General features: G+C 43.2%; 1 protein-coding gene and 1 long non-coding RNA gene across 2 annotated transcripts in view; one reads left to right on the top strand and one right to left on the bottom strand.

Annotated features, from left to right (window-relative positions):
* Positions 1-24,538, bottom strand: part of DTWD2 (DTW domain containing 2) — a 90,727-nt gene that overhangs the window by 3,986 nt on the left and 62,203 nt on the right. The window contains exon 5 of the mRNA XM_081213869.1: positions 2,984-3,112. Coding sequence (XP_081069995.1) covers positions 2,984-3,112 — 129 coding nt within the window. The remainder of the gene's footprint in view (positions 1-2,983; positions 3,113-24,538) is intronic.
* On the top strand, positions 7,618-23,926 carry LOC308597874. The gene is made up of 2 exons (XR_014013239.1): positions 7,618-7,983; positions 23,539-23,926. It is a non-coding gene; the product is annotated as an uncharacterized lncRNA (long non-coding RNA).

Below are 24,538 nucleotides of genomic sequence, written 5' to 3'. Positions count from 1 at the left end.
CACTCCCTTACTCTGAATGTGCAAAGGGCTGTTAAACAGTGTGCTAGTATTTAGTACACCTTCATATTCCAAATAAACACGGGATATACCTGAAGTATACCTGAAGGAGCGTCTCCACCTCCATCGTTCTACCCGGACACTGAGGTCCAGCACCGAGGGCCTTCTGGCGGTTCCCTCACTGCGAGAAGCCAAGTTACAGGGAACCAGGCAGAGGGCCTTCTCGGTAGTGGCGCCCTCCCTGTGGAACGCCCTCCCACCAGATGTCAAAGAGAACAACAACTACCAGACTTTTAGAAGACATCTGAAGGCAGCCCTGTTTAGGGAAGCTTTTAATGTTTGATGTATCATAGTATTTTAATATTCTTTTGGAAGCCGCCCAGAGTGGCTGGGGAAACCCAGCCAGATGGGCGGGGTATAAATAATAAATTATTATTATTATTATTATTATTATTATTATTATTATTATTATTATTATATATTTTATTCCATAAAACTGGGAGTAAAGAAACACCAAAATACAGGGAGGTTCACTAACAATATGTTTTTCATTGCTAAACGCAATTCAGATAGGTTTGAAACAACCTGTACCCATTAACAGTTCAGCAAACGTTGGCTACAAATCTTAGTACAGTGGTACCTCCGATTACAAGGGATGCGGGTGGCGCTGTGGGTTAAACTACAGAGCCTAGGACTTGCCGATCAGAAGGTCGGTGGTTTGAATCCCCGTGACAGGGTGAGCTCTCGTTTCTCAATCCCTGCTCCTGCCAACCTAGCAGTTCAAAAGCACGAAGTGCAAGTAGATAAATAGGTACAGCTCCAGCGGGAAGGTAAATGGCGTTTCCGTGCACTGCTCTGGTTCGCCAGAAGTGGCTTAGTCATGCTGGCCACATGACCTGGAAGCTGTACGCCAGCTCCCTTGGCCAATAAAGCGAGATGAGTGCCGCAACCCCAGAGTCGTCCACAACTGGACCTAATGGTCAGGGGTCCCTTTACCTTTACCTTACTTCCGGTTACGAACTTAATTTGTTCCAGAGGTCCGTTTGCAACCCAAAACCGTTCTTAACATGAGGTGTGCTTTCACCAATGGTGCCTCCCGCTGCTGCCGCACCGCCAGCACATGACTTCCGCTCACATCCCAGGGCAAAGTTCGCAACCGGGAGCATCTACTTCCGGGTTAGCGGAGCTCATAACCCGAAACATTCGTAAGGAGGGCAATGCGTAACACAAGGTTCCACTGTAGCTTGAAACAGAAACCTGGCAGGTTACCTAAGATTGGGTATCCATCGCTGTGAAGGCCATAAACTCATTTAAAGACCTGGAGTGAGGAACTGGATCTGGAGGGGGGGCACAGATCCTTATCTCCCTCACCACCTAGTGGGTCACGTTTGTAGTCACGTGACATCACAATTATCACCAGGTGACCCATTTCCCCTTGCCAGCATGGTTTGAAATCAAGCCATGCAGGCCAAGGAACACTACTTTGTACAGGCAGAAGTACAAGGCTTTGCAGGCATCACAAACTCTGGTCCCAGCCAAGCTGCCCCACACCTGACAATCAGGTGATTGATAAAGCCTGTAAACCCTGCAAACCCCACTTTCAACTGAGTCACACTTTTACCTGTCAGGTGTAGGGCAGGTAGGCGTGGTGGCTGCCAAAATGATGCTGATGACAGCTCTCCCTATCCCTGGCCATGGTGATGGATGCTGATGGGAGATGGAAGGTCAAGGTTCCCGAGCCCTGTCCCAGAGCCTATTTATTCTGAAAACCCACAATGAGAAACAGTCATTATGGTACTGTTTCTTAGGATTCTCATTTGGAGTGCTAACAATCATGTAGTGTTTCCAGTGTTAGTTACCAAAGTGTATTGGAGACGTTTTAGAATCTTGACAGAGTCTTCCATCACAGACCCATGAGATCCACTTGCACAGCAAAGGCTAATGTCTTATTGTTGGTTCTTTGACCCAGTAGAATAAACTTAAACTCCGGAGCTGTCATGTTCCCAATTCTTATAATGACATCTGACAGTTTTAAGCTGATTAGTAGATTGAAATAACCCAGTGGGTCATACGTTGAGGCTAGAAGAATGCTTCGAGTCATTGGGATGAGTTTACAAATATATTTTAATCTTCAAGCTCACTTCAAGGGTTGTTTAGGTCATCTTTGCAGAGTATCTCATGCAGGAATGACTGTTATTAATTGCTTGGTTGAAATTGGATTGGCAGTGACTTATTATTCTTCGGGGTTCACCACAGATGCCTTTGGACCACAGAGTAGCTGTTTAACCTATTTATAAACATTTATGTATTTCATTACTGTGAAAGAAGATAATTGCTTAGCCTGACTTCAACAACCTTTGCTTCGGCCTGAGATGTTATGAAATATAAGAAAAGGAGAGTTATGTAACCTCAGAGGGGAAAGAGGAGTGGCACACTTTTCAGTCTAACAACACTAATACCTTTATTCTGCTTTTGTAAATAGAACAAAGAACCAAGGGTCTAAATTTGGTACTATACATATGTCTGTGATTCACTTTAGAATAGAACCTATAAATATTTTTGCTGACTTTTAAAAACATTGTTTAAAAAAGATGTAATTTGCACCGTAATCCTAACTATGTCTACTTCAGAGTAAATTCTACTGAATTCAACTGGCCTTACTCCCAGGTAAATGGGATTAGGGTTGCAACTTTACTTAGAACATAGTTAAATGTATGGAATGAAGTATCCCAAAAGCAGTACTTATGTAGCTGCTTTTGACAGATGTTGATGTATGGCATGCAAGGAAGTGCAAAATGCTTAGGAGAACTTTGCTTCTCCCTTCTGTTAAATCTCTGAAGTTAACAATTTGCAACTATAAATATGCATGGTACATGGTCCTTGGCCAATAAATACAGCCAATAAATACAGCCCTGTTTGTGAAACAGCCTTGTGAAATAGCCTTGTTCTCACCCTATTATTCCATTAGCAGAGTAAAATTACCTACTTCTTTAATACCATCATTCTTCTCCATGATGGCCAGGGAAATAGCTGCACATTCAAGTGTAGACAGGCATGCATTTGTAGGCTGGGTACGAATTACATACTGACTTGAAAGGCTAGTTCTCAGCTGCACCTGAAAACAACAACAATTGTAGATTAAAGGAACAACTAATTACAGGAGCTCTCTATTTTGAAAAGCAGTCCTTAAAATATGCACCATTATACTTTGTAGTAGTTGAGAATTATAATAGGTATATACTATAGTGCAGGCATAGGCAAACTCAGCCCTCCAGATGTTTTTGGCCTACAACTCCCATGATCCCTAGCTAACAGGACCAGTGGTCAGGGATGATAGGAATTGTAGTCCCAAAACATCTGGAGGGCCGAGTTTGCCTATGCCTGCTATAGTGCAACGTTTTTTGGTTATAATTCACTAATAATCTTTAAAAATAGTTATATATTAAATAGTAACACAAACAGTATTTAGAATAAATTTTGTCTTTACATTTAGCACAGCTGTTTATGAAGCTTTGCTGAACAGCAGTCTAAAAATACTTTAAATACATTTTTTAAAAGTCACAATAATAATGTTTTTGAAAAACATGATTCTGAAACCCTGGTTTGAATCTGCTATATCATTATCATTTCCTATATTGATTTAAATCCTGCCATTTGTTCACGTGTTATATTTCACAGTAAAAACTTTTTTTAAAACCTAAACCATTTTAAAATACCGTATAGGGTTAATTTTTAAAAATGTACTTGCAAAATATTTTATAAATGAAAATTAGTACACTGTTATAAAAAGGTACAATAAAAAATGAATTCATGTGATTTATTGGAGAGTTTTAATATATCTTTGCAGACTTTAAAAATACTTTAAGTTGATTAATTAGTTCTGCCTTAAGTGATAAGCACTTCACACTATCACATATGTTTAAACATTTTTCAAGAAAGACAAATGCCAATCTCCCATTAGGCTGTGTGTTTTATCAGCTGCAAAGGCTTTCACCGGATTTATAAACAGCCTCTGAAAAATGACACAGTAGCCTTTGCGATAGTATTCAGACATTATTCATTATGATCCTTCAGATTCAGACATAATAGCATGGAATGGCTTTGGATGGAAAGCCAAAGTAGCACATCCTCTTAATATTCATATCAATGATGATAAAACAGAGAGAGTCTGAAGTGTCAAGACACATGCAAAATCCATTGCCTTTGAAATTTTTCTTAACACTTCATCCTGCAGAGACTCCTTTTTCCACGAACACTTCCTTAACGTGTACAGCGCCTAACTCCAACACCCCTTCCCAATACAGTGCAACCTCGGTTTTCGAACGTAATCCGTTCTGGAAGACCGTTCAACTTCTGAAATGTTCGGAAACCAAAGCCTGCATTTCCAGAAGCATTTACGTCTGGAAAACTCAATAGGGAAGACGCATGGCACGTTCGGCTTCCAAAAATCGTTCGAAAACCGAAGCAGTTACCGTATATTTCGCCCTATAGGAAGCACCTTTTCCCCTCCAAAAATGAAGGGGAAATGTGTGTGCGTCCTATGGAGCAAATGCAGGCTTTCGCTGAAGCCTGGAGAGCGAGACGGGTCGGTACGCACCAACCCCTCTCGCTCTCCAGGCTTCAGGCAGCTATCTGCAAGCCTTCGGAGCGCAGCAGGAGTTCCCGCTGCACTTGGAAGGCTTGCAGATAGCTGCCTGTTCTGGGGGTTGGGGTCGGGGGAAGCTCGGGCTTCCCCCGCCACAGCCCCGCAGCTAAAAACGAAGCCACGTGCAGCCCCTCCTGGCTGGAGAGGTTGTGCGTGGCTAAAGAGGAAGCCAAGACAGCCAGCGGGATGGATCCCGCTCACTGTCTTGGCTTCTTTGCTCTTTGGGGCTGGGGGGGGAATAATTTTTTTTCCTTTATTTCCCCCCGTAAAAACTACTGTATTTTTCGCACCATAGGACGCACCGGACAATAGGACGCACTTTGTTTTAGAGGGGGGAGAACAAGAAAAAAAATTCTCCCCCTCTCTGCCCAGCGCCCCTTCAGCGAAGTGGCAGGAGGCGCTGCACAGAGAGGGGGAGAACTTTCCCCCTCTTGTTTTCCTGCTCTAAAACAAGGTGCCGTTTAAGGTGCGTTCAGGCGGCTACCTTGGAAGCCTGGAGAGCGAGAGGGGTCGGTGTGCACTGACCCCTCTTGCTCTCCAGGCTTCAGGTTCCTTTCGACCTGCTCTTTGGGGCGGGGGAAGCCCACCACCAGCCCCAAAGAGCAGGTCAGGGAGCAGCGGAAAGGCGCAGCGGAGAGGCTCCTGCCATAGCCGCGCGTCACCTCTCCAGCCAGGAGAGGGTCGCGGGGCTATGGCGTCTTCGCTCCATAGGACGCACACACATTTCCCCTTCATTTTTGAAGGGGAAAAAGTGCGTCCTATAGAGCGAAAAATACGGTAGGTGCGCCCTATGGTCCACTGCTCCCTATGGAGTGAAAAATACGGTACTTCCGGGTTTTCGGCATCCGAAAGCCAAAACATTTGACTTCCAAGACGCTCGAAAACCGAGGTTCCACTGTACCGGATATGGAGAAGAAAGGTGGTGATTTAAAAGTGCATGACTTCCCCAAGGAGTCCTGAGATTACAGAAAAGTGCTGTTTCCTCACCACAGAGATAAAATTCCCAGCACCCTGAAACTACAGTTCTCATGATTCTATGGGAGACGTCGCGTGGTTTAAATGTGCACTGGATCTGTTTTAAATGTGTGGTGCAGATCAGATCGTAACTATTAAATTGCTATGGATTCCTTTTCGATATCTGAGTCTGTTTCATAAGGTTATCGAAGGTGGGGGAGCTCTCTTGAGCATTTGGGCAATGGACACTGCAATTCTGCACCTGCTATATTCACTTCCTGCCCAAAAGCAGTAACTGATAGCAGATCTAAGGTACAACATATAAGGAGGCTGCAGAATCATAATCAAGGTAAGCCCTAGTCAGGCATTCAGCTTCCCCACACGTGAGAGTGTGGATATGCTCGGCACCACTGTCCCTCCATTATTGCAGTATTTCATGCATGATCAGGGTTCTCAACCATGCAGGGTGGCTGATGTTAGAATTCCTGCTCCATGATCGCAGTCAGGGGATTGCTGTCTTTCACATGACGGTGTATGTTTTGACTCCACAAAGTGGGAAGTGACAGAGACAGGATGTTTGTGTTACTGTGTTCCGTGAAGTGGGACTATTGTTCTTTGTTCTTTTTCTCTTTGCTGTCTGATGCAGTGCTCCGTGTGTGTTTATACGTAAATAAAATAGATTAGCCAAAATGCTGAGTTGCTGAGGTGTGTTACGCAAGCTGCGCAAACTCTGCGGATCCCTAACTGTGCCGATGTCTGTTTGGCATTGGTTGCTATGATGTTCGGGCTGAAGAAAGCTTCTGAAGCTCCCGAACGATCGAACAGGAGGGAGAGAACATGCCAGTTGGGCATGTGTCTCTGCCAGGGTCCTACGTGGGGCTACCTTTGAAGGTGACCCGGAAACTACAACTAATCCAGAATGTGGCAGCTAGACTGGTGACTGGGGGCAGCTGCCGAGACCACATAATACCGGTCTTGAAAGACCTACATTGGCTCCCAGTACCTTTCCAAGCACAATTCAAAGTGTTGGTGTTGACCTTTAAAGCCCTAAACGGCCTCGGCCCAGTATACCTGAAGGAGCGTCTCCACCCCCATCATTCTGCCCGGACGCTGAGGTCCAGCTCCGAGGGCCTTCTGGTGGTTCCCTCATTGCGAGAAGCAAAGCTACAGGGAACCAGGCAGAGGGCCTTCTCGGTAGCGGCGCCCGTCCTGTGGATCGCCCTCCCATAAGATGTCAAGGAAATAAACAACTACCTGACATTCAGAAGACATCTGAAGGCAGCCCTGTTCAGGGAAGTTTTTAATGTGTGACATTTTAGTGTATTTTGGTCTCTGTGGAAGCCGCCCAGAGTGGCTGGGGAAACCCAGCCAGATGGGCGGGGTACAAATAATAAATTATTATTATTATTATTATTATTATTATTATTATTATTATTATTATTATTATTACTCAAGTGTAGGATGAGCTCCTGACAGCTACATCAGGAGCTCCCTGCTGCAGAACTTCATCCTCCGTTGCATGGAGGTTAGTGGCGATAGGCATGGAGATGTGGTGGAGAGGGCAGTCAGCCAGTTTGTCCTCACGCCATTCCAATCACACATGGAAACTGAATGCCCAAACAGGGCAGGGGATTTCTAATCCCATTAGGGAACTGAATAAAGCTGCAGCCAACCGAAGATCGAGTTTCACGTTGCACTGTGGTGTTGTGTTCAGAAGGGGTGTCTGACCATGTGAAGCATTTTGTTACCTGGCTTAGCAGCATTTATTTATTAATGGTATTTATATGCCACCCAATAATGAAGTTCCCTGGGCAGCTTACGATAACGATTCTACCAACAAAGTTTTTATTTCCCCACAGAACACTAATAGTAAGCCTCCTTCTCAGGTTTATGATTGATTTACTAATTTAATTTCTCGCTCTACACAGATATAACGTATTTTTCCTCGGAGATTACCTTATTATTTCCCCTTGGTTGTACTTGTAACATGGAAAAAATGAGCGCAGTTCCTTCCTCGGGCTGTTTTATAAGGATCACTTTCTGAGTATGATCAATGCTATGAAGTGAATTGGGGTGATAAAACTCTATTGTTTTAATTTCAAATTTCAAACAGAACAATCCAGAAATAATCTGGAAATAATACTTAAAGGACAGACTTCTCAGAACTCTTCAGATGTTTGACAAGGGGAAAAGCTTGGCAGGCAAAATCAATGACGGTTTTCAATGAAAATGATTAGAGAGGTTGGTGATAAAAACATCCAAGGTCAAGTGACTGTTGAGCAGCAACCAAAGAAAGCATCACAGTCCACACTTACAGATGAAAAACATCCAGGAACACTGAAGGAACAGAAAATACACAAGAGATATGCTGGCTGTGTGGGCTTCAGGTAAATCAGCCAATGTTTATTTCCACTGCCAACAAGTGAAGCTCACAGGTGAATTTATACTCTTAAAATTGGGTTTTTAGCTACTATTAAGTGTTTGATACTTATAACTTGCTGATGATGCCTGATAAGTGTGACAGGTTCGCTGCTTTGACAGTTTGGGGGTGTTGCTAGGACACAATTATGGAGTGCAGATAAAGGCATCCATAGTGTAGACAGGCCTCCAAACGACAATGGCTATCAGTTGCAGTTGCTGCAATGTCTTTTCCCTCCACAGATTTTTATTTTATTTTTTAATAGAGTGTTTTATAGAGTGGGTATGCTGCAGAAAAAGTTCCAAACTGTTGTGGCTGCCATGTTCATTTCCCCAGAGTGTTGTGCCTCTGGGAGGCGTGTGTACACGAGCGCCACAACACAACCACAGTTACAAAAAGAAGAGGGGAAAGAATGGGGGGGGGGAGGATTTTGTGGCAACCTTTGCCACTGAAGGGGCGAGGGAGACTAACTAGGGTCTCTAAAAGTAGCAGCCATAGAGCAGTATTGTTTGCCTGGCTTCCCAATGTGGGGGATCACTGTTGGTAACCAAGAAGAGTAAGATGGGCAGGAAGGAAGCACATGTCTTCGCTGCATTGGCTATACCAAACCAACCTTCCTGCTGCCTTGCCCCTTTTCCTCTTGGTTACCAGCCCCAAATTCAGAACAAAGGGCTCAACTCCTCCAGGTCCTTAATCAAACACTTTCCCCCACCCAACTTCTTTCTAACAGTCATTTTGACAGTCACAACATTGACATAGCTCAGCAATCTTAGAAGTTATTATTATTACTACTACTACTATTGTTATGATGATTCACACACATACATACTGCTTTTTGGAATAAAAATTCCTCCAACATGACCTGCATATTATAAGGACATATCAACAGTAGCTGAAAGAAATAGTCCGCCGTCCCCCCGGGGGGAAAAAATGTCCAAAGAACAAAGATTAAAAGCAGATAAAACATTTTCAAAATAAGCAGTAAAAGATGCTCACCTGAAAGAGATTTAAAAAAGCACAACTGAAACAGAAAAACTGGTTGTTTGTGATTAAAAGCACCCAACAGCTACAATACAACCATATTCTCCTTCCAAAAAATAAACCTATGTCTTTAATAACACGACCTATGACATGATGCTCTTTATGCATGTGTGTAAAAGGTAAAGGGACCCCTGACCATTAGGTCCAGTTGCAGACGACTCTGGGGTTGCGGCGCTCATCTCGCTTTACTGGCCGAGGGAGCCGGCGTACAGCTTCCGGGTCATGTGGCCAGCATGACTAAGCCGCTTCTGGCGAACCAGAGCAGTGCACGGAAACGCCGTTTACCTTCCTGCTGGAGTGGTACCTATTTATCTACTTGCACTTTGACATGCTTTCGAACTGCTAGGTTGGCAGGAGCAGGGACAGAGCAACAGGAGCTCACCCCGTCGCGGGGATTCGAACCACCGACCTTCTGATCGGCAAGCCCTAGGCTCTGTGGTTTAGACCACAGCACCACCCACGTCCCTCTTATGCATGTGTGTACAGATATCCTATTGTGGATATGGAGCGTCTCTCCCCCCACCCCACCCTACCCCGCAACCTGCATGTATTTCAGACCACTGCCACAAAAGAATGCTAAGTTATTAAAATAAATGAGAAAATCACTGTAGGGTAAAACTTTCATTACCATCATCTGAAATGTCACCAAATAATAAGCTTTTGAGATCCTCTGAGCACTGCTGGATGCTAAACAAAACATCCAAGGGGGGGGGGGAGAATGAGAAAGGAAAACCACACATGACGGGAAACTCCCAAAGTCTGCAGCTTGCAACAAACCCTCTTAAGATGGAGTGCAGAAGGCATTATGCAAACTTAATTAGATTACACTATGAAAGATGCGTTAACAGATTTTATATTTCACCAAGGACCACTGGGACAAAGCAACAATGGACATTCATCCATTTTTATTTCTGGAAATAAAAGCTCACAGTTACTCTGGAGTATTCCAATTAGAACAGTAAACAGAAGCAAGTAACCACCAGGTTTCATATCTGCAAAATGTTGGAGAACGCTCATGGCATTGTGACACCTTGGTCGGTTCTCTAATAAAGCTGTTACCATACTTCGGCTTTTGCATAATAAAAAGAGAGCTTAAAACCAGCAGTCAGATTAAAAAGACCAGCAATTAGAAGACTAAAAATTAAACATTAAAAGCATAGTGAAATAAAAAGCCTTGACAAAACGTCTGATGGATATTACCAGTTACCCTCACTTTACAGATGTTTACAGGAAATAAATCCACAGGATGCTCAAAGCAAGGTGAGTACTGGGGCTGCCAGACAAAACCATCAAAAAAGGACATTGCTCCGTTGTCGGGTTGGTTGGTTGGTTGCAGGGGTTTTTTTTATCTACTTGACCTTTCAAATCCTTAAATAAAGAACCTCTATAGAATGCTATGCAGTGATAGAACTTCTAATGTGCTCGCTGATCCACAACTCCTTTTTCCCACTTAAGTGGAATTGACATTTGAAGGAGAGGCAAGATATCTTAGGGGTTTACAAGGTCAGCATTCCTTAGGCTTTTAAGTTTTTGCGATTGTTTTACTTCTATGGAATTTGAATTTAGTAGACACCTTGTAGTGTCAACGAAATACAGGATTATTATTATTTTTAAAAACCCTATTTGACAGTCACATTAACCAAATAACAAGATCATATCTGTAAGTCTCTCTAGAACCAGAGAACAGGCACACCTTCACCTGAGTCAAGATGTTAGGGATAACAAAATGTTTTCTAATCTAGTTCAGAATTTATTCCAGGGTTTGTCAACACTGATGCACTCCTAAATCTATGTGGGAGCCTAGATTTTGTAGTGTGTGTGTGTGTGTGTGTGTGTGTGTGTGTGTGTATTCTCATTTCCCTTCTAACAACAATAACTATGGAGAAGTATGAGTATGGTACTACTGTCCTCTCCATATGGCCAGACTCAACAGCTGACCAGGATCTCAGATGTTTACAGTGGTACCTCGGGTTAAGTACTTAATTCATTCCAGAGATCCGTACTTAACCTGAAACTGTTCTTAACCTGAAGCACCACTTTAGCTAATGGGGCTTCCTGCTGCTGCCGCAGCACCATTTCTGTTCTCATCCTGAAGCAAAGTTCTTAACCCGAGGTACTATTTCTGGGTTAGCGGAGTCTGTTACCTGAAGTGTATGTAACCTGAAGTGTACGTAACCCGAGGTACCACTGTATATACATTTTTTTAAAAAAACCAAACAAATCCTTATACCACACATGATCACAGGGCAGATGGATTGCTACCCAGTTACTTGCAATTGCAGAGAATACCTTTTAGTAAAAGTGGTGGGGAAATAGTTTCTTTCACTATAAAAACTATTCATGGAATATTTAAATCATCCATAGAACAATAGAGTTGTAGAGTGGGAAGGGACTATGAGGGTCATCAAGTCCAACCCCCTTCAATACAGGCATCTTGTGCCCAACATGGGGCTCAAACCCACAACCCTGGGATGAACAAGCTCATGCTTTTCCCACTGAGCTACCCCAGCCTTATAACACGTTCAACATATACTGAACTGACCAAAACAAGCCCCAATAAGTTAGTTCCAGGACTTCCTTTATGATGGATCAAAGTACAGTGAAAGACAGTGACTGCCCACTTTGTGCTTCCATGTCTATCCATCTAGAATATCAAATGATCCTTCTTGCAGAGAGAATGCCATTCATCGTGAGAAGCATTAATTATTTTCTTCCATTTGTGGCAGAAATGGCAACTCTGTAGACAACTGGGAGTCACAGAGGAGCAAAAGGACAGTCATGTTTACTTTAGTCCCAACTCGACAATACTAGCTTTCGTTGGTTTTTTATTTTATTTTTAGGACTGTCAGGAAAAATGGGTCAAAATGGATATGAACTATTGGTGAGTGATTAGAATACTTTGGAGGGACTTGAAAATATATGCCCTGTCTGCAGGTTACTTTAATACATTTTATAATGAGTAGAGGAAAAAGCTTAAAGTTTCTTGCTGCAGATTCATTATAATTCTTTATTTAACGTCATCTTCATCTACAGCTGCTAGTCAGCACATTTTTGCAAATGGATCAGCAAAGCATATGACTGATATTTTAGTTAATGCACACATTACAATTTTATAGTTAGCAAGTAAGAGATATATTACTAGTGTCTGATTATTTTGAGAACAGAATAGTTCATTTTTTTTTGCAAAATGCAAAAGCCCAGAGTGTCAATCTTTGTACTAAATCTTATCTTCACAAAGGGGCTTATTGCCTAATGATTCATTAACAGATTATGTTTGTTTTTATGCTATCCTCAGTAGCTCATTGTAATATATTGAAATATGTTTCTACACAATGACAACTATGTGTCACTTTAAGTGAAAGAACATTTTTTAAAGTTAATTGCTGATCTAGGGAGAAATCCAGACTGTCCTTAATCACAAGTCTGATTGTAATTTAAAATACAGCTAGTCAAAATGTTCACATTCCTGATCTGAATGGAGTGCTCAGTGAGTAGATTTCATTGACGTCAATGGAACTAAACACAGATGAGAGCTGTGTGCAAGTAAGTAAAGTTGGCAGAATCCAATTCTTGGCTACTGCTTATAAAGAAATGCGTCTGAATGTTCCTGAAAACTGTAAAACACATACTTCTCTTTTATAGACTTCTGTAGTCTTACTTTCTTCCCTATAAATAACTTTTAGGTAAACCAGCTCTAAGCTCAGGCTTAGTAGGTAAGGAAAATAGTTAGCTAGCCTTTCTTTGAGTAGTCATCTGTATAGTCATACATATGGGCTTCCCCACTTCATGCCAGCACTCATATAAAGTGGTACCTCAGTTCTTGAATGTAATTCATTCCGGAAGCCCGTTCGGCTTCTGAAATGTCCAAAAACCGAGGCGCGGCTTCCCACTGGTTGCAGGAGCTTGTTGCACTCAGTGGAAGCCGCGTCACACATTCGGGTTCCGAAAAACGTTCGAAAATGGAGCATTTACTTCCAGGTTTTCAGCATTCGAGAACCGAAATGTACGACAATGGAGGTATTTGGGAAACGAGGTACCACTGTATTAATAAAAGTATCATGGGTGCTAGCACAAAATGGTTGCCATGGGCAGCATGTGCTGATACCCTGTACTGACGAGTACTGTCACAAGAGCGAGCCCTGGGTTCACCTAACTTTGTAATGAAAGGTGAAAGAGTTTTGGCAGGAATCTCAGTCTCAACCATTAGTACACATGACCAAAAGGATATGGCAATGATCAAGAAGAATCATAGAATCATAAAACTGTACTTGGAAGGGACCGTGAGGGTCATCTAGTCCAACCCCCTGCACTGCAGGAATATTTTGCTCAATGTGGGGCTTGCACCCATGGCCTTGAGGTTAAGGGTTCCATGCTCTACCGACTGAGCTATCCCAGCAGAAAACTTCCACTTCCCCCCAAGAATGTCAGTTAGGCCTTTCCATTTTTACTTTCTTTTCACTTTTCTCTCTACAGTGTTGTTATTTGTACATCTGCATTCAGTTTGGGGTTTTTTTTGGTGCCAAGCAGACATCTTTGTCTATGCTGCAAAAGGCAGTTTGATGCAGCTGTTCCACTTTTAGTAGCAAACCTGCAATGGGCACAACCGCTGCCTCCTCTGCTTTGGTGAAGGACGTGCAAGTAGAAGAATGTGGCTTCATTGCCAACATTTCACAAGGCAGGCATACTGAGACTGCTTGCCTAAGCTGCAAGTTTAGTGGATCCAAGGTCCATTTTGGCAGGGGATGCTGAGGCCAAAGTACGCAATGCTCCACAAAAACCCCGCTTTGTGCATGTATACTAAAGGCTGAAGGTGCGCTTTCACCAAAAGTCTTTTATCCTGTTAAGTTTCCATTGTTACTCTGTGGGACTGCACAGAGACCATGAAATATTTAGACTTAATCTAACAGTGCAATCCTACTTACTTTGACATTAGACTGAAATCGAGTGGTCTGAGTAAATATATGATCAGGTTTTTATTGTGTCGAACATATGAAATGCCAAATATAGTTTGTGTGTTCTATTATATATCACACAGATCCTTCCACCGCTTTCTAAGGCTCTTCTCCTCCCAGGTGCTTCCCCAGTAACTTGAGGCTCCTTTGTCTTGTCTCTCTTTGCTCTGCCCTCTTTATTCCTCTTCATGTTCTGGGAGACCAAGGAGAAGAGGAGATGGTTGCAGTGGGAGGGGGAGACTCCCTGGATTCTTCAGCAGCCTTCCTCCCCTCTGCCTTTTGGCCCCTCTCCTCGCCAGCCTCTGCCTCTGACTCTGGCCTGCTCGCTGCCACGGCCTCTTCCTGCTCACCTAACCCTGCTACCTCTTCACCTTCCAACACCTCCTTCTCACAGTCTGCCTCCGTCTCCCTCTAACCACTCATTATTGTCCCACCACCAAGCTCTGAGACTTCTTTCCCAGAGGATCCTTTGAGGGTTCCCTAGCTGGTACCTCCTGCCACTCCTCTGCATCCAGCCGGTCCATAACAGTAGAACAAGACTACTATAAAAGGATGGAGGACAGGTGTAGCAGATAGCCAAAAAGAGGTAGAATGGTGAGGGTGCAGATTCCTGATATCCCAGAAGAAGGTAGCTCTTAGAAATAAAGACCCCTTCATTCTTCTCTAAGTTGAAGTGGGGAAATGGTTCTTTTGCCACTGTCATTTTCAGCAACATTTGATGCTGAGGTTTTAACAGAATTAACATTAAAATCAGGGGGATATAACGAGCAACGTATTAGTGGTGATTAAGTGGAATGCAAAAGCAGTGAAAAGAAAGGAATCCAAACAGCACATGCAAAAGACACAGGTCTTAGGCAATGTGAAATATCGTGCAGGTATTATCTATTTGTCAATACGGCCCAGATAAAAAGTATAGCATTACATGTCAAAATCTTATAAAATGCCTTCTTTAAGGTGAATAGGGGTGCATATTTCCTTCTGCTTTTATATGCTATAGCTCTAACTTCTCTCTGCTTGCTGCTAAAGTTCCACCAGCTGCCTTCTTGACAGAGAAAGCAATGCACAAAGTAAGCCTCAGCCCATTGCTGAAATTTGCATCAAGAGCATAAATAAGTTAGCCATTTCAAACATCTTGACTTTAATTTAAAGTGGCATTTTAAGAGCTCCATGTTGCTATATTCTACAGGGAATAGCTGCCATGCAACTGTTAGGAATGGATAGGCAGAAAAAGTAAATTGATGTCACGAAACCTTTCTGCTTTTCATGTTCTTATGCTTCCATATGAGTATGTAATCACGCTACCTATGAGATATTTACAGAAATGTTAGGAAAATAAGTGCATTTTATGCATAATGTGAACTGCACTTAAAAGAACTCCATGACTTTTCCGTGGCCATGATGAAAGCCTCTTATTAAATTTCCATCTCCACTTAGGTCATAAATCCTTTCCCCTATAATTTCCTACATGATTGCTGCTATCAAGGTATGGAAGCTCATCTTATTAAATGCATTTCTTTACAGCTAGATGCTGGCATTTAGACAAAGCCCTATATTAGTCTTGATGCACAGCACAAGAGAATCAATGAGAAGTATTTTGCTCCAAAACTTTGGAAGAGGGAGAATTATTAGTAAGCATCTGAGAAATAGGAGTTTGCTTGCTAGAAGAAACTTGAATTAAAATAAAGTAATTCGAAGCTAAGGAATAAGAGAACATGGGCCAGGTGATCATATGGTCCCCATATGTTGGGTGGCTGCCACACTGGGGCTAACTTATGGAATCATGCTCTTATGTCCACACAGCAGTAGATTCAAAAGCACAGCAACAGCTATACAGGATCTACAAAAGCCAGGTTACTCTCACAGTGTACCTGGAAAGTCTGCTGTCACTTGCTAATCAAAATGTTACTTGATGACACTCCCACACTGGCCATGCGCAAATAGCATCAATCAGAACAGTGGCAGAGGAAATGCCTGACCAAGCTGCCGGAAAAGAGACTACAGAGCCTCTCTCTTTCAACACACTAACATGGAACTGCAGGTGGGAAGCCTGTATGGACAACCCAAAGATTTCCCAAGTGAGTCTCCCTATGTGTCAGGTGGTGGTGTGGTTGTCTCAGTTCTAAATGCGTTGTGATCCTGAGGCTTCCCCCCAAACTTGCTCACAAGCGCTGGGACCTTCCTCCCAATTGGAGTGACTCTGACCTTGGGCTCGGCGCTCCTCCAACCGGGCTGAGAGAGTAGCGACATGAGCCTCCAGGTCCCTGTTCCTTTCCATCAGGGCTTTCGTGGCTTTCTCCTGCTCCGTCTCAGTGCCTGTCCCTGGCTTGCTCATCGTGCTGCCTTTTCGCTGCTACCCCCGAGCAACCTCAGAGACGCCCAGATTGCTGTCAGGTGGTGGTGTGGTTGCTCGAGAGCAAACAGGCAAGACTCCAACCTGTCTTTTCCAGGCTTTAGTATTAATACAAACTATTTACTGTGCAGAGCATCGCAAGTCCATGTCTGCTCAGTCGCTAGCAGAATCTGGGCGTGGCCAGTCCTTGTACCACCCCAGCATAACAGTCGTGTGACTCCCATCCTTCTCCTCCCCTCTCTGCACCCAAACCTACTGCGCAGAGTGGGTGCTGGCAAAGGGGGACTTGCCTCCCCTCCACTTTGCTCAGGCTCCGTGTTGAGGCTCTCCCTACCATCTCCTGGTCCCTGCACCCCCTCCCCACTGGAGGCGGGGCTTTCCTCCTCGCCAGAGGAGGAACTGCTTCGCAAGATCTTCGGAGGCTCCCTGTAACACAACTGTCCTTCCACCTCTCTGCTTCTGTGCATACAAATTCTGTAACATGTTTTTTCGTACGACTTTTCTGTACAGTCATACCTTGGATCCTGAATGCCTTGCAAGTCTAACATTTTGGTTCCCGAACGCTGCAAACCCGGGAGTGAGTGGTCCAGTTTGCGAATGTTCTTTGGAACCTGAACATCCAACAGGGGTTCTGCGGCTTCCGATTGGCTGCAGGAGCTTCCTGCAGCCAACTGGAAGCCACACCTTGGTTTTCAAATGTTTTGGAAGTTGAACGGACTGTACTTTGATGCGAACCAACATTTTTCAGGGGTCTGAGTACAGGATGATGGAGGGTCCGACATGATAGCCTAACACATCACGTTCACAACATTGCTCGACGTCCTGATGTTGCAAGGAGCCAGGGAGCAGACTTGAATGCCCTCTGAACATTGGAGGGGACTGGCTCCCTAATTATTATTTTTCAAAATAGGGGTGCGGAGCCGGCATGTATGATAAACAGTGAAGCAGAGTGATGCAGCTCCACCTCAGGACTGGAAATGAGGGGTCCATGTTTGGGGCTGTTTCAGAAAAGGGAGCCATATAATCTGAAAGTCGGATGCTTTAGTTCTATTCAGAGAAACAGAGTTAGTTAACACTGTTCTTCATGATCACAGCTTCCTACGCATTTGGAAACCATTGCCAAATGTTTGGAATCTATTCCTTTGGCAGGCTGGTGCCATCAACATTTTGTATTGCTATCAATTAGTACAATTCTATCTGTGTGTTATCTCAGAGGTATCAGTTACCCTGAGAGGAGCTGACCGTAGGTAAGTTTGACTATGAGATATTCTGGGTCTACGCTTAATTTTTTTTTTTTTTTACCACCAAGCATCACTACTATGTGGGCAAGTGGTCTTCTCTTGGTTTCTGGGGCAGGAAACTTGTATGCTTTTGACTGGTCAAAATGTCAATTTTTAATTTAAAAAAATAGCACGCCATTGAAAAATATTCATACTGAATAGTTATGGAATGCATAATTAATAGCGAGTAAAGCAGAATTAGCATTTTTAAAAGTCTCTGCTCAGGAATCAGAAGAGTGGAATGGCGAGCTTTTGAAAAGGCTCCTCATGTTACCTCCCCCCCCCCCCCGCATATATTTCTGAAATGAATGTCAGGCAACAGATCAATATTTTATGCAGTGCTATTCTTTTAATAATTAATGGACAAGAAAAGTGCTGCAAGGAAGCGCAGGCACAGAGCAGAGTGCGGATCTCAAGGCAGGGCCATGAAACAAAGAAAAGAAATGTAATTATGCAGATTGCCAGAGCTATTTAACTTTAAATTAACTGTAAATATCAGAAGTGCCGAAAGACAAACATAATACCTGTGCACGGGATGCTTTGAGGGCTACTAATTACTTACACTTCCATTTCTTTCTTTGTTAATGGCACTGAGTATTTCTTGACCCATGAAAGGGAAGTGAAAGAAGTTATGTAGGGCAATGCTTATAAAACAATATCTAAGAAGATTAAAAAATTCAGAATTATGGATAAAATCTAACCAGAAAGGATGGCAAATGATTTAGCTGATAGGAATAGATTACCAAATAGCACTGAATGTGTCCCTTTTGCTCTAAATAACTAGGAAGAGGAGGCAGAAAGCAATAAAATGAAATTCAGTGAACACAGCTGTGAATTAAGGGCTGCTATGACACACATACAAAAGAGAAGCAAAGATGTAGGGCCTGCAACCAAATGTTGCAGTGCAACCTCACTGCTAAAAGCTTCTGTTCTTCCAGGCATTTCCATCAAGTGGGACATTCCACTTCCCACTTCTCCATGCTTTATTTCAGATCCTAACTACATTCCTTGGCTTACTGGGCTCAGTCCTCACTGTTTTTTGTGAGGTCACCTCTTTACATTTTCGGTAGGTGGGGAGCTTTAAAAAATGGATTTGTGCATATATTGAGATTCACCTGAGAGTGCTGATACCTCTGCTTTGTTTCTCTGTCGCCCTGTTTTGGCAACAATCCTGTCAGCACTCACCAGCTGAGTTTGCTACTAGGAGGAGTGATTGATGAGGCAAATGTACTGCTGGCCAAGTTAGCTGGGTTTGTAAGGAAGCAAAATGGAGATGTTCCAAAATTTGTCAACACTTGGTCTTGCTTTGGAAGATTAACTGCGCCACAGCTGCATGTTGTTATATTCTACATTATAATTTAAACAGTTGCAATGCTTATTTTTTCTTTATACTTCATTTGATATTAAAATCAAAATACATCCAAGAAATATGTAAAAACTGCCATCTGCAAAATGCATTTCACCACACACAGTTACTCCCACAGTGGCATTTCCTCATATGGAACTAAATTATACAAGTATGAAAGGAAAAATAAAGATAAATAGCAAACCCCCTTTTATCCCATTTAAGACATTCTGCCACAGGGTCAACACCTAAAGCCTAAAATTATTCTGTGGTCAAATTTTGTCCTAGTACTCACTGAAGAGCTGCCATGTATATTGTAGTTGCTGTTAATGCTCTTAACATTATGTTAGTTGCTGTACACAAAAGAAACAAAATGACAAATCCCTACCTATAGGTTACCATTAATCTGAACACACAGAAAAGATAGGAATGTAAAAAATGGATAATTAATGGGTTTTTAAAAAATGATTTTTAAAGTTTGCTAGAACTTCAATAGATGTTCTTCTCAACTGCAAGATCTCTCCCCCCTGCCGGCAAAACATATTCCATTCCTTATATGTCATCATACTGCACCCCAAACTATTATGTCCCCTGCATCTGGGACATCACAGTCACCCAAAACAGGACTCTTGTTTCGGACAACTTACAGGTCATTCCACTTGTAGGAAGACATTGCCCTCACATTCTACAGTTCCATCCTGAGAATGTGTCTGAATTTTCTCCTTGTAGCATTTCCTACTCCACAGCTGCATAGGAGCATTGGGCTGCAGAATCATTTAAGGGCTCTTAAATAATTGCAGGCAGTTTCCGGGTGGGGTGAAGTAAGGTCCTGCCAGCCTCCTTAAGCCTTAAGGGGTCAGCAAACTTTTTCAGCAGGGGGCCGGTCCACTGTCCCTCAGACCTTCTGGTGGGCTAGACTATATTTTGGAGATAAAAAAATGAACAAATTCCTATGCCCCACAAATAACACAGAGATGCATTTTAAATAAAAGGACACATTCTACACAGGTAAAAACATGCTGATTCCCAGACCATCCACAGGCCAGATTTAGAAGGAGATTGGGCCGGATCCAGCCCCCAGGCCTTCGTATGCCTACCCATGCCTTGAGGCAGCCTTTCTCAAGCTTGGGTCCCCAGATGTTTTTGGCCTACAACTCCCATCATCCCTGAGCACTGGTCCTGTGAGCTAGGGATCATGGGAGTTGTAGGCCAAAAACATCTGGGGACCCAAGGTTGAGAACCACTGCCTTAAGGCGACTCTACCCTTTCTTGAGACATCTTCTATATATTTCAGCTAAAAGGGCCTACAGGGAGGTGTCCATGGTGCTGATCTCTCTTAAGCTGTCTGACTCGACTGAAGTAAGTGCTTGTTACTGCTTCCTGTTCCTCTGCAAGGCTCAAACCCCAGCCGAACAGGATACAAGCCCTTTCCCCCAATTCTATCAGTAAAGACAACTTTCAGAATCAAATGCAGAGAGCAGGATCCATGTGCAGAAGTTGGCTTATATGAGGTGGGCACAGGCATGCTAGAGTAACTGCATTAATCAAGCAGCTAATGAATGCATAACCCCATGCAAGCCAGCATGAAGAGTTGCCCCCTTGACAGCACCCATCTGCATGTAATGTTACTAGAAATGTACCTTTCGCTGCTCCTGGAATTCACAAGGATCAGAGTAAAAGAATTCAAGTGGCTATGTTCATCTGGGGTAGACTTGGAAACAATCTCTGAAGCTTGTTTTAAAATTAGCTGAAAAATACACGGTGAACGAGGATTCATGGCTTCTCCAGCACCTCCCCTCATCCCTCAAAGCAGTCTCTGTGCCCCCTAAGCAATCCCTGCTGCCAGAAGCTTGTGCAAATCATGCTGGCTGGTGGCTCTGCAGTGTCAGTCTCTCCCATCACTGCTGACCAAGGATTAAGCCCCACAGCTTTGCTTGCTAAATGCAGCAACAATGCTGTTTGCCACATGACTGGCTAGAGGCATCCTTAAGCAATGGAAGCCACAAAAAGCTGTGCCCCAGTTGGCTCTGGGTATGCCTTTTTGACCAACCCCAGCGAAACTGGGCAAAAGGACTGAGCGGTAGCTCCCAGGACCAAACCTGAGGCTATTTTTACACTGGGCAAAAATATGTACTTCTGGTGAGACAAAAGACAAAAGAGGTCCACGCAGTAGCAGCTGTCTCGTACTGCTATACTAGCCTAGGCTTGCCGTACATCGGGAAAATTCTGTCCTGGTTTTCAGGTGTAAAAATGGCATCAGGAGGGAATTTTGCTGAAGTGACAAAATGTCAGGGGAAACCCAGATGTATGGCAATGCAATGGGAAAAAGCAGTGGGAACAGCTCAAAATCACTATTTTTGCTGTAGGTTTCTCCCAATTTTGGTGGTTTTCTTAAAAAGGCTCAACGACTTTACTTTCTGAAATATGGCAACCCTATGACTTCTTAATCAAACCAGGGCAGAGTGAGTTCTTACAGAGTCAATGCATGTAAAGACTCAGTGCAGAGCTATTGGGGAGGGGGGACACTGCCCCATTTGCCTTCATGACAAGCCCCAATTAACTAAAAATATCAATACACACACACACACATGCATAAATACACATATAAAACGTGCAGACATTGTCTGTTGTTCAGGTTTGTTCAAATCTTCCAAGGAACTCTCTGACTTATGATCAGATTTCCTTTTATCTGAATCATCACTAAGAACACAACTGTGGTATAATAATAATAATAATAATAATAATAATAATAATAATAATTTATTATTTATACCCCGCCCATCTGGCTGGGCTTCCCCAGCCACTCTGGGCAGCTTCCAAAAGAATATTAAAATACTATAATACATCAAACATTACTAATATTTATACAATTTATACACCACCCTATACCTGGAGGATGGGACGCGGGTGGTGCTGTGGTCTAATCCACAGAGCCTAGGGCTTGCCAAACAGAAGGTTGGCGGTTTGAATCCCCACGACGGGGTGAGCTCCCATTGCTCGGTCCCTGCTCCTGCCAACCTAGCCGTTCGAAAGCATGTCAAGTGCAAGTAGATAAATAGGTACCGCTCCGACGGGAAGGTAAACGGCGTTTCTGTGCGCTGCCCTGGTTTGCCAGAAGCGGCTTAGTCATGCTGGCCACATGACCCAGAAGCTGTCTGCGGACAAACGCTGGCTCCCTCAGCCTATAGAGCGAGATGAGCGCCGCAACCCCAGAGTCGTCCGCAACTGGACCTAATGGTCAGGGGTACCTTTACCTTTATACCTGGAAGTCTCAACTACTCAAATGGGGTTGCAATCCAAACCACCTTTGTGCAAGCTGGAGTTGTTGGTTTGGACTGGGGATAGATGCCCCTCTGCCCAGCCATGTTGGCCTCTGCCCTTGGAGTGATGCCAGCATCAATCTGATGTGGAACTGTTCTGGTGTGCCGCTGGCAGGATCCTCCTCAGTGGCACCCACAGAAAGCCCACAAATGGGATGTTTCAGTGGAGGGGCTGAGATGGCCCAGGATCAGCTGGATCCCAAGTTCAGCCCTACTGTTTGGGCCCAATTTGGATCTGATTGCTGCACCAACTCCAGTGATTTGCCTTGCTATGCCTTCAATCCTGTTTGAATGGCAATACTGCAGATGCAACCCTGCTGTTCCCTGGCTGCGGTCTGGATTGCAGTGTAAGGCCCCTACCCTCACTTAATGCAAAAGAATGTGTATTTTGGCAACTACTACTATGAAGGATTCATTTCTACATGTGCTGTGAGACATATATTAGAATTAATTGAAAATAACCAGGTTTGCAGGGTGTATGCTGCATGTGTCAAGTTATTAGCTGAGTGATATCGTTACCCTGTACATTTCATCAGCATCATCTATTTGCATATACTAGATAGTAAAACTGAACACATTTCTTTTTTTTAATGCAGCAACCCAGAAATGTAGACCAATGTGAGCTAGGAATGCCTAGGGTTTCTTAAAATTAAAAATGATATTGTAAAGTGTTTATACCATACACATTTCAATGCCATTTAGAAGTGAGTGGGTAATTAGCCTAAGGAAAATTTAATTAAGATAGCAAATAATATGTTGTACCATAAGAAAAAAGAAGTGTTGTTATATCTGCAGTGGGAAAATGTAGTTTATGTACACTGAACATTCCCCTCTAGCTTGACAGGGTGAAAAATCGCCATCTCTTCAGAGACAGCTGGTAAAACATCCGGCTTCAAGACTAGTGTTAATCTACCTATCTTTTGCCTGATTTTTCTTTTTAAAAAACAGCCTCTAAGATGTAAAAGGAGCCCTTGTCTCTCCTTCTGGCTTCTACTTATTTTATCATCGCTGTCATTATCGTTTACAATATACCAGCATTATTTACAATTAGCACAATGAACCTGGCACAAATCCTTCTTCCAGTAAGGATGGCAGTCTAAATCTGGTAAGGAACAGGGAATAACATGGGTGTGCAGCCACTGAATAATAAAAGATGAAATGCTTTTTATCTGCCAGCTCTAGCAGTCCAAGACAAGGCTGGTGCATCTATCTTTACCTTTTCCCCTTACTTACAGAGACAAAATACACAGCGATTGAAGAAAGAAGGCCACCAGCATCATGGCAGATGATGGTGACTGACAGTTTCCTGCTAATCCAGGAGGAAACAGAAAGAGCAAGAAGATTAAAGGATTCCCAGAAACATAAGATAGCCAGCTCTACAAGAAAATAGCATTCACTTCCAATTACTGTACATTGTGCTGTTAGGTGAAAAGTTAAAAAAACAAAATAAAAAGCAACAGGGGAAAGGAATAAGAAAACTTCTGGAGGAAATTCTGTACAACACTGCTCCAAAAACATACCAAAAGGACGAACATTATGTAGTCCCAGTGACTACCACTTTTGTTTGAAGCCCATAGATCAAAACAAAAATAAAATGTTTCAAAGGATAGCCCTCCTTCTGCAGTGAAAGAGCATGTATTTTTTAAATTCTATATCATTTGCATATAAAAATACACTACAAAAAATATAACCACCCTTTACAGTAAACAAATACATTTTATGAACGGAGAAGACACATGCAGTAGCAAAATGTATTTAAGGTAAATATGGCTGATGTATCTGATGAGGTATGTATAGCATGAACCATGCAATCCTATACTCACTTACTTGGGAGTAAGGCTCAGTAAACCCAGTGCAATATTTCTGAGCAAACATGCACAGGATTGCACTGTGAAAACCTAAAATTACAATTTTAACCAATAGGAAATATGAGTGAAAGGGTTTCTCTTTCCCCTAACTTTAGGAAACTGGGCTGAGGTGAATGACAAGGTGGCACCCCTCCCCTCCTGACTGGACGGGTCGTTGGGTCTTTCTTCAACACTGACAATGGGGCCATATACTCGAGGGCAGTCGGCTAGCTTAGGTGTCACAGGGTAGGGGGCAGATGGTACATACAGCTCAGTCTGCTTCCTGTCGCTCAACATCTGTTGCCTGAGGCAGCTACCTCATTCTACCTAATGGTAGAGCAGGCCCTGTGTGGCAGCATGCAGTGTCAAAGGGAAAGACAAACCTAAG

This window comes from Podarcis bocagei (assembly GCF_964188305.1).
Source record: "Podarcis bocagei genome assembly, chromosome: 11".
In the NCBI taxonomy this organism is placed as follows: Eukaryota; Metazoa; Chordata; class Lepidosauria; order Squamata; family Lacertidae; genus Podarcis; species Podarcis bocagei.
This window is presented reverse-complemented; position numbering and strand designations above follow the sequence as displayed.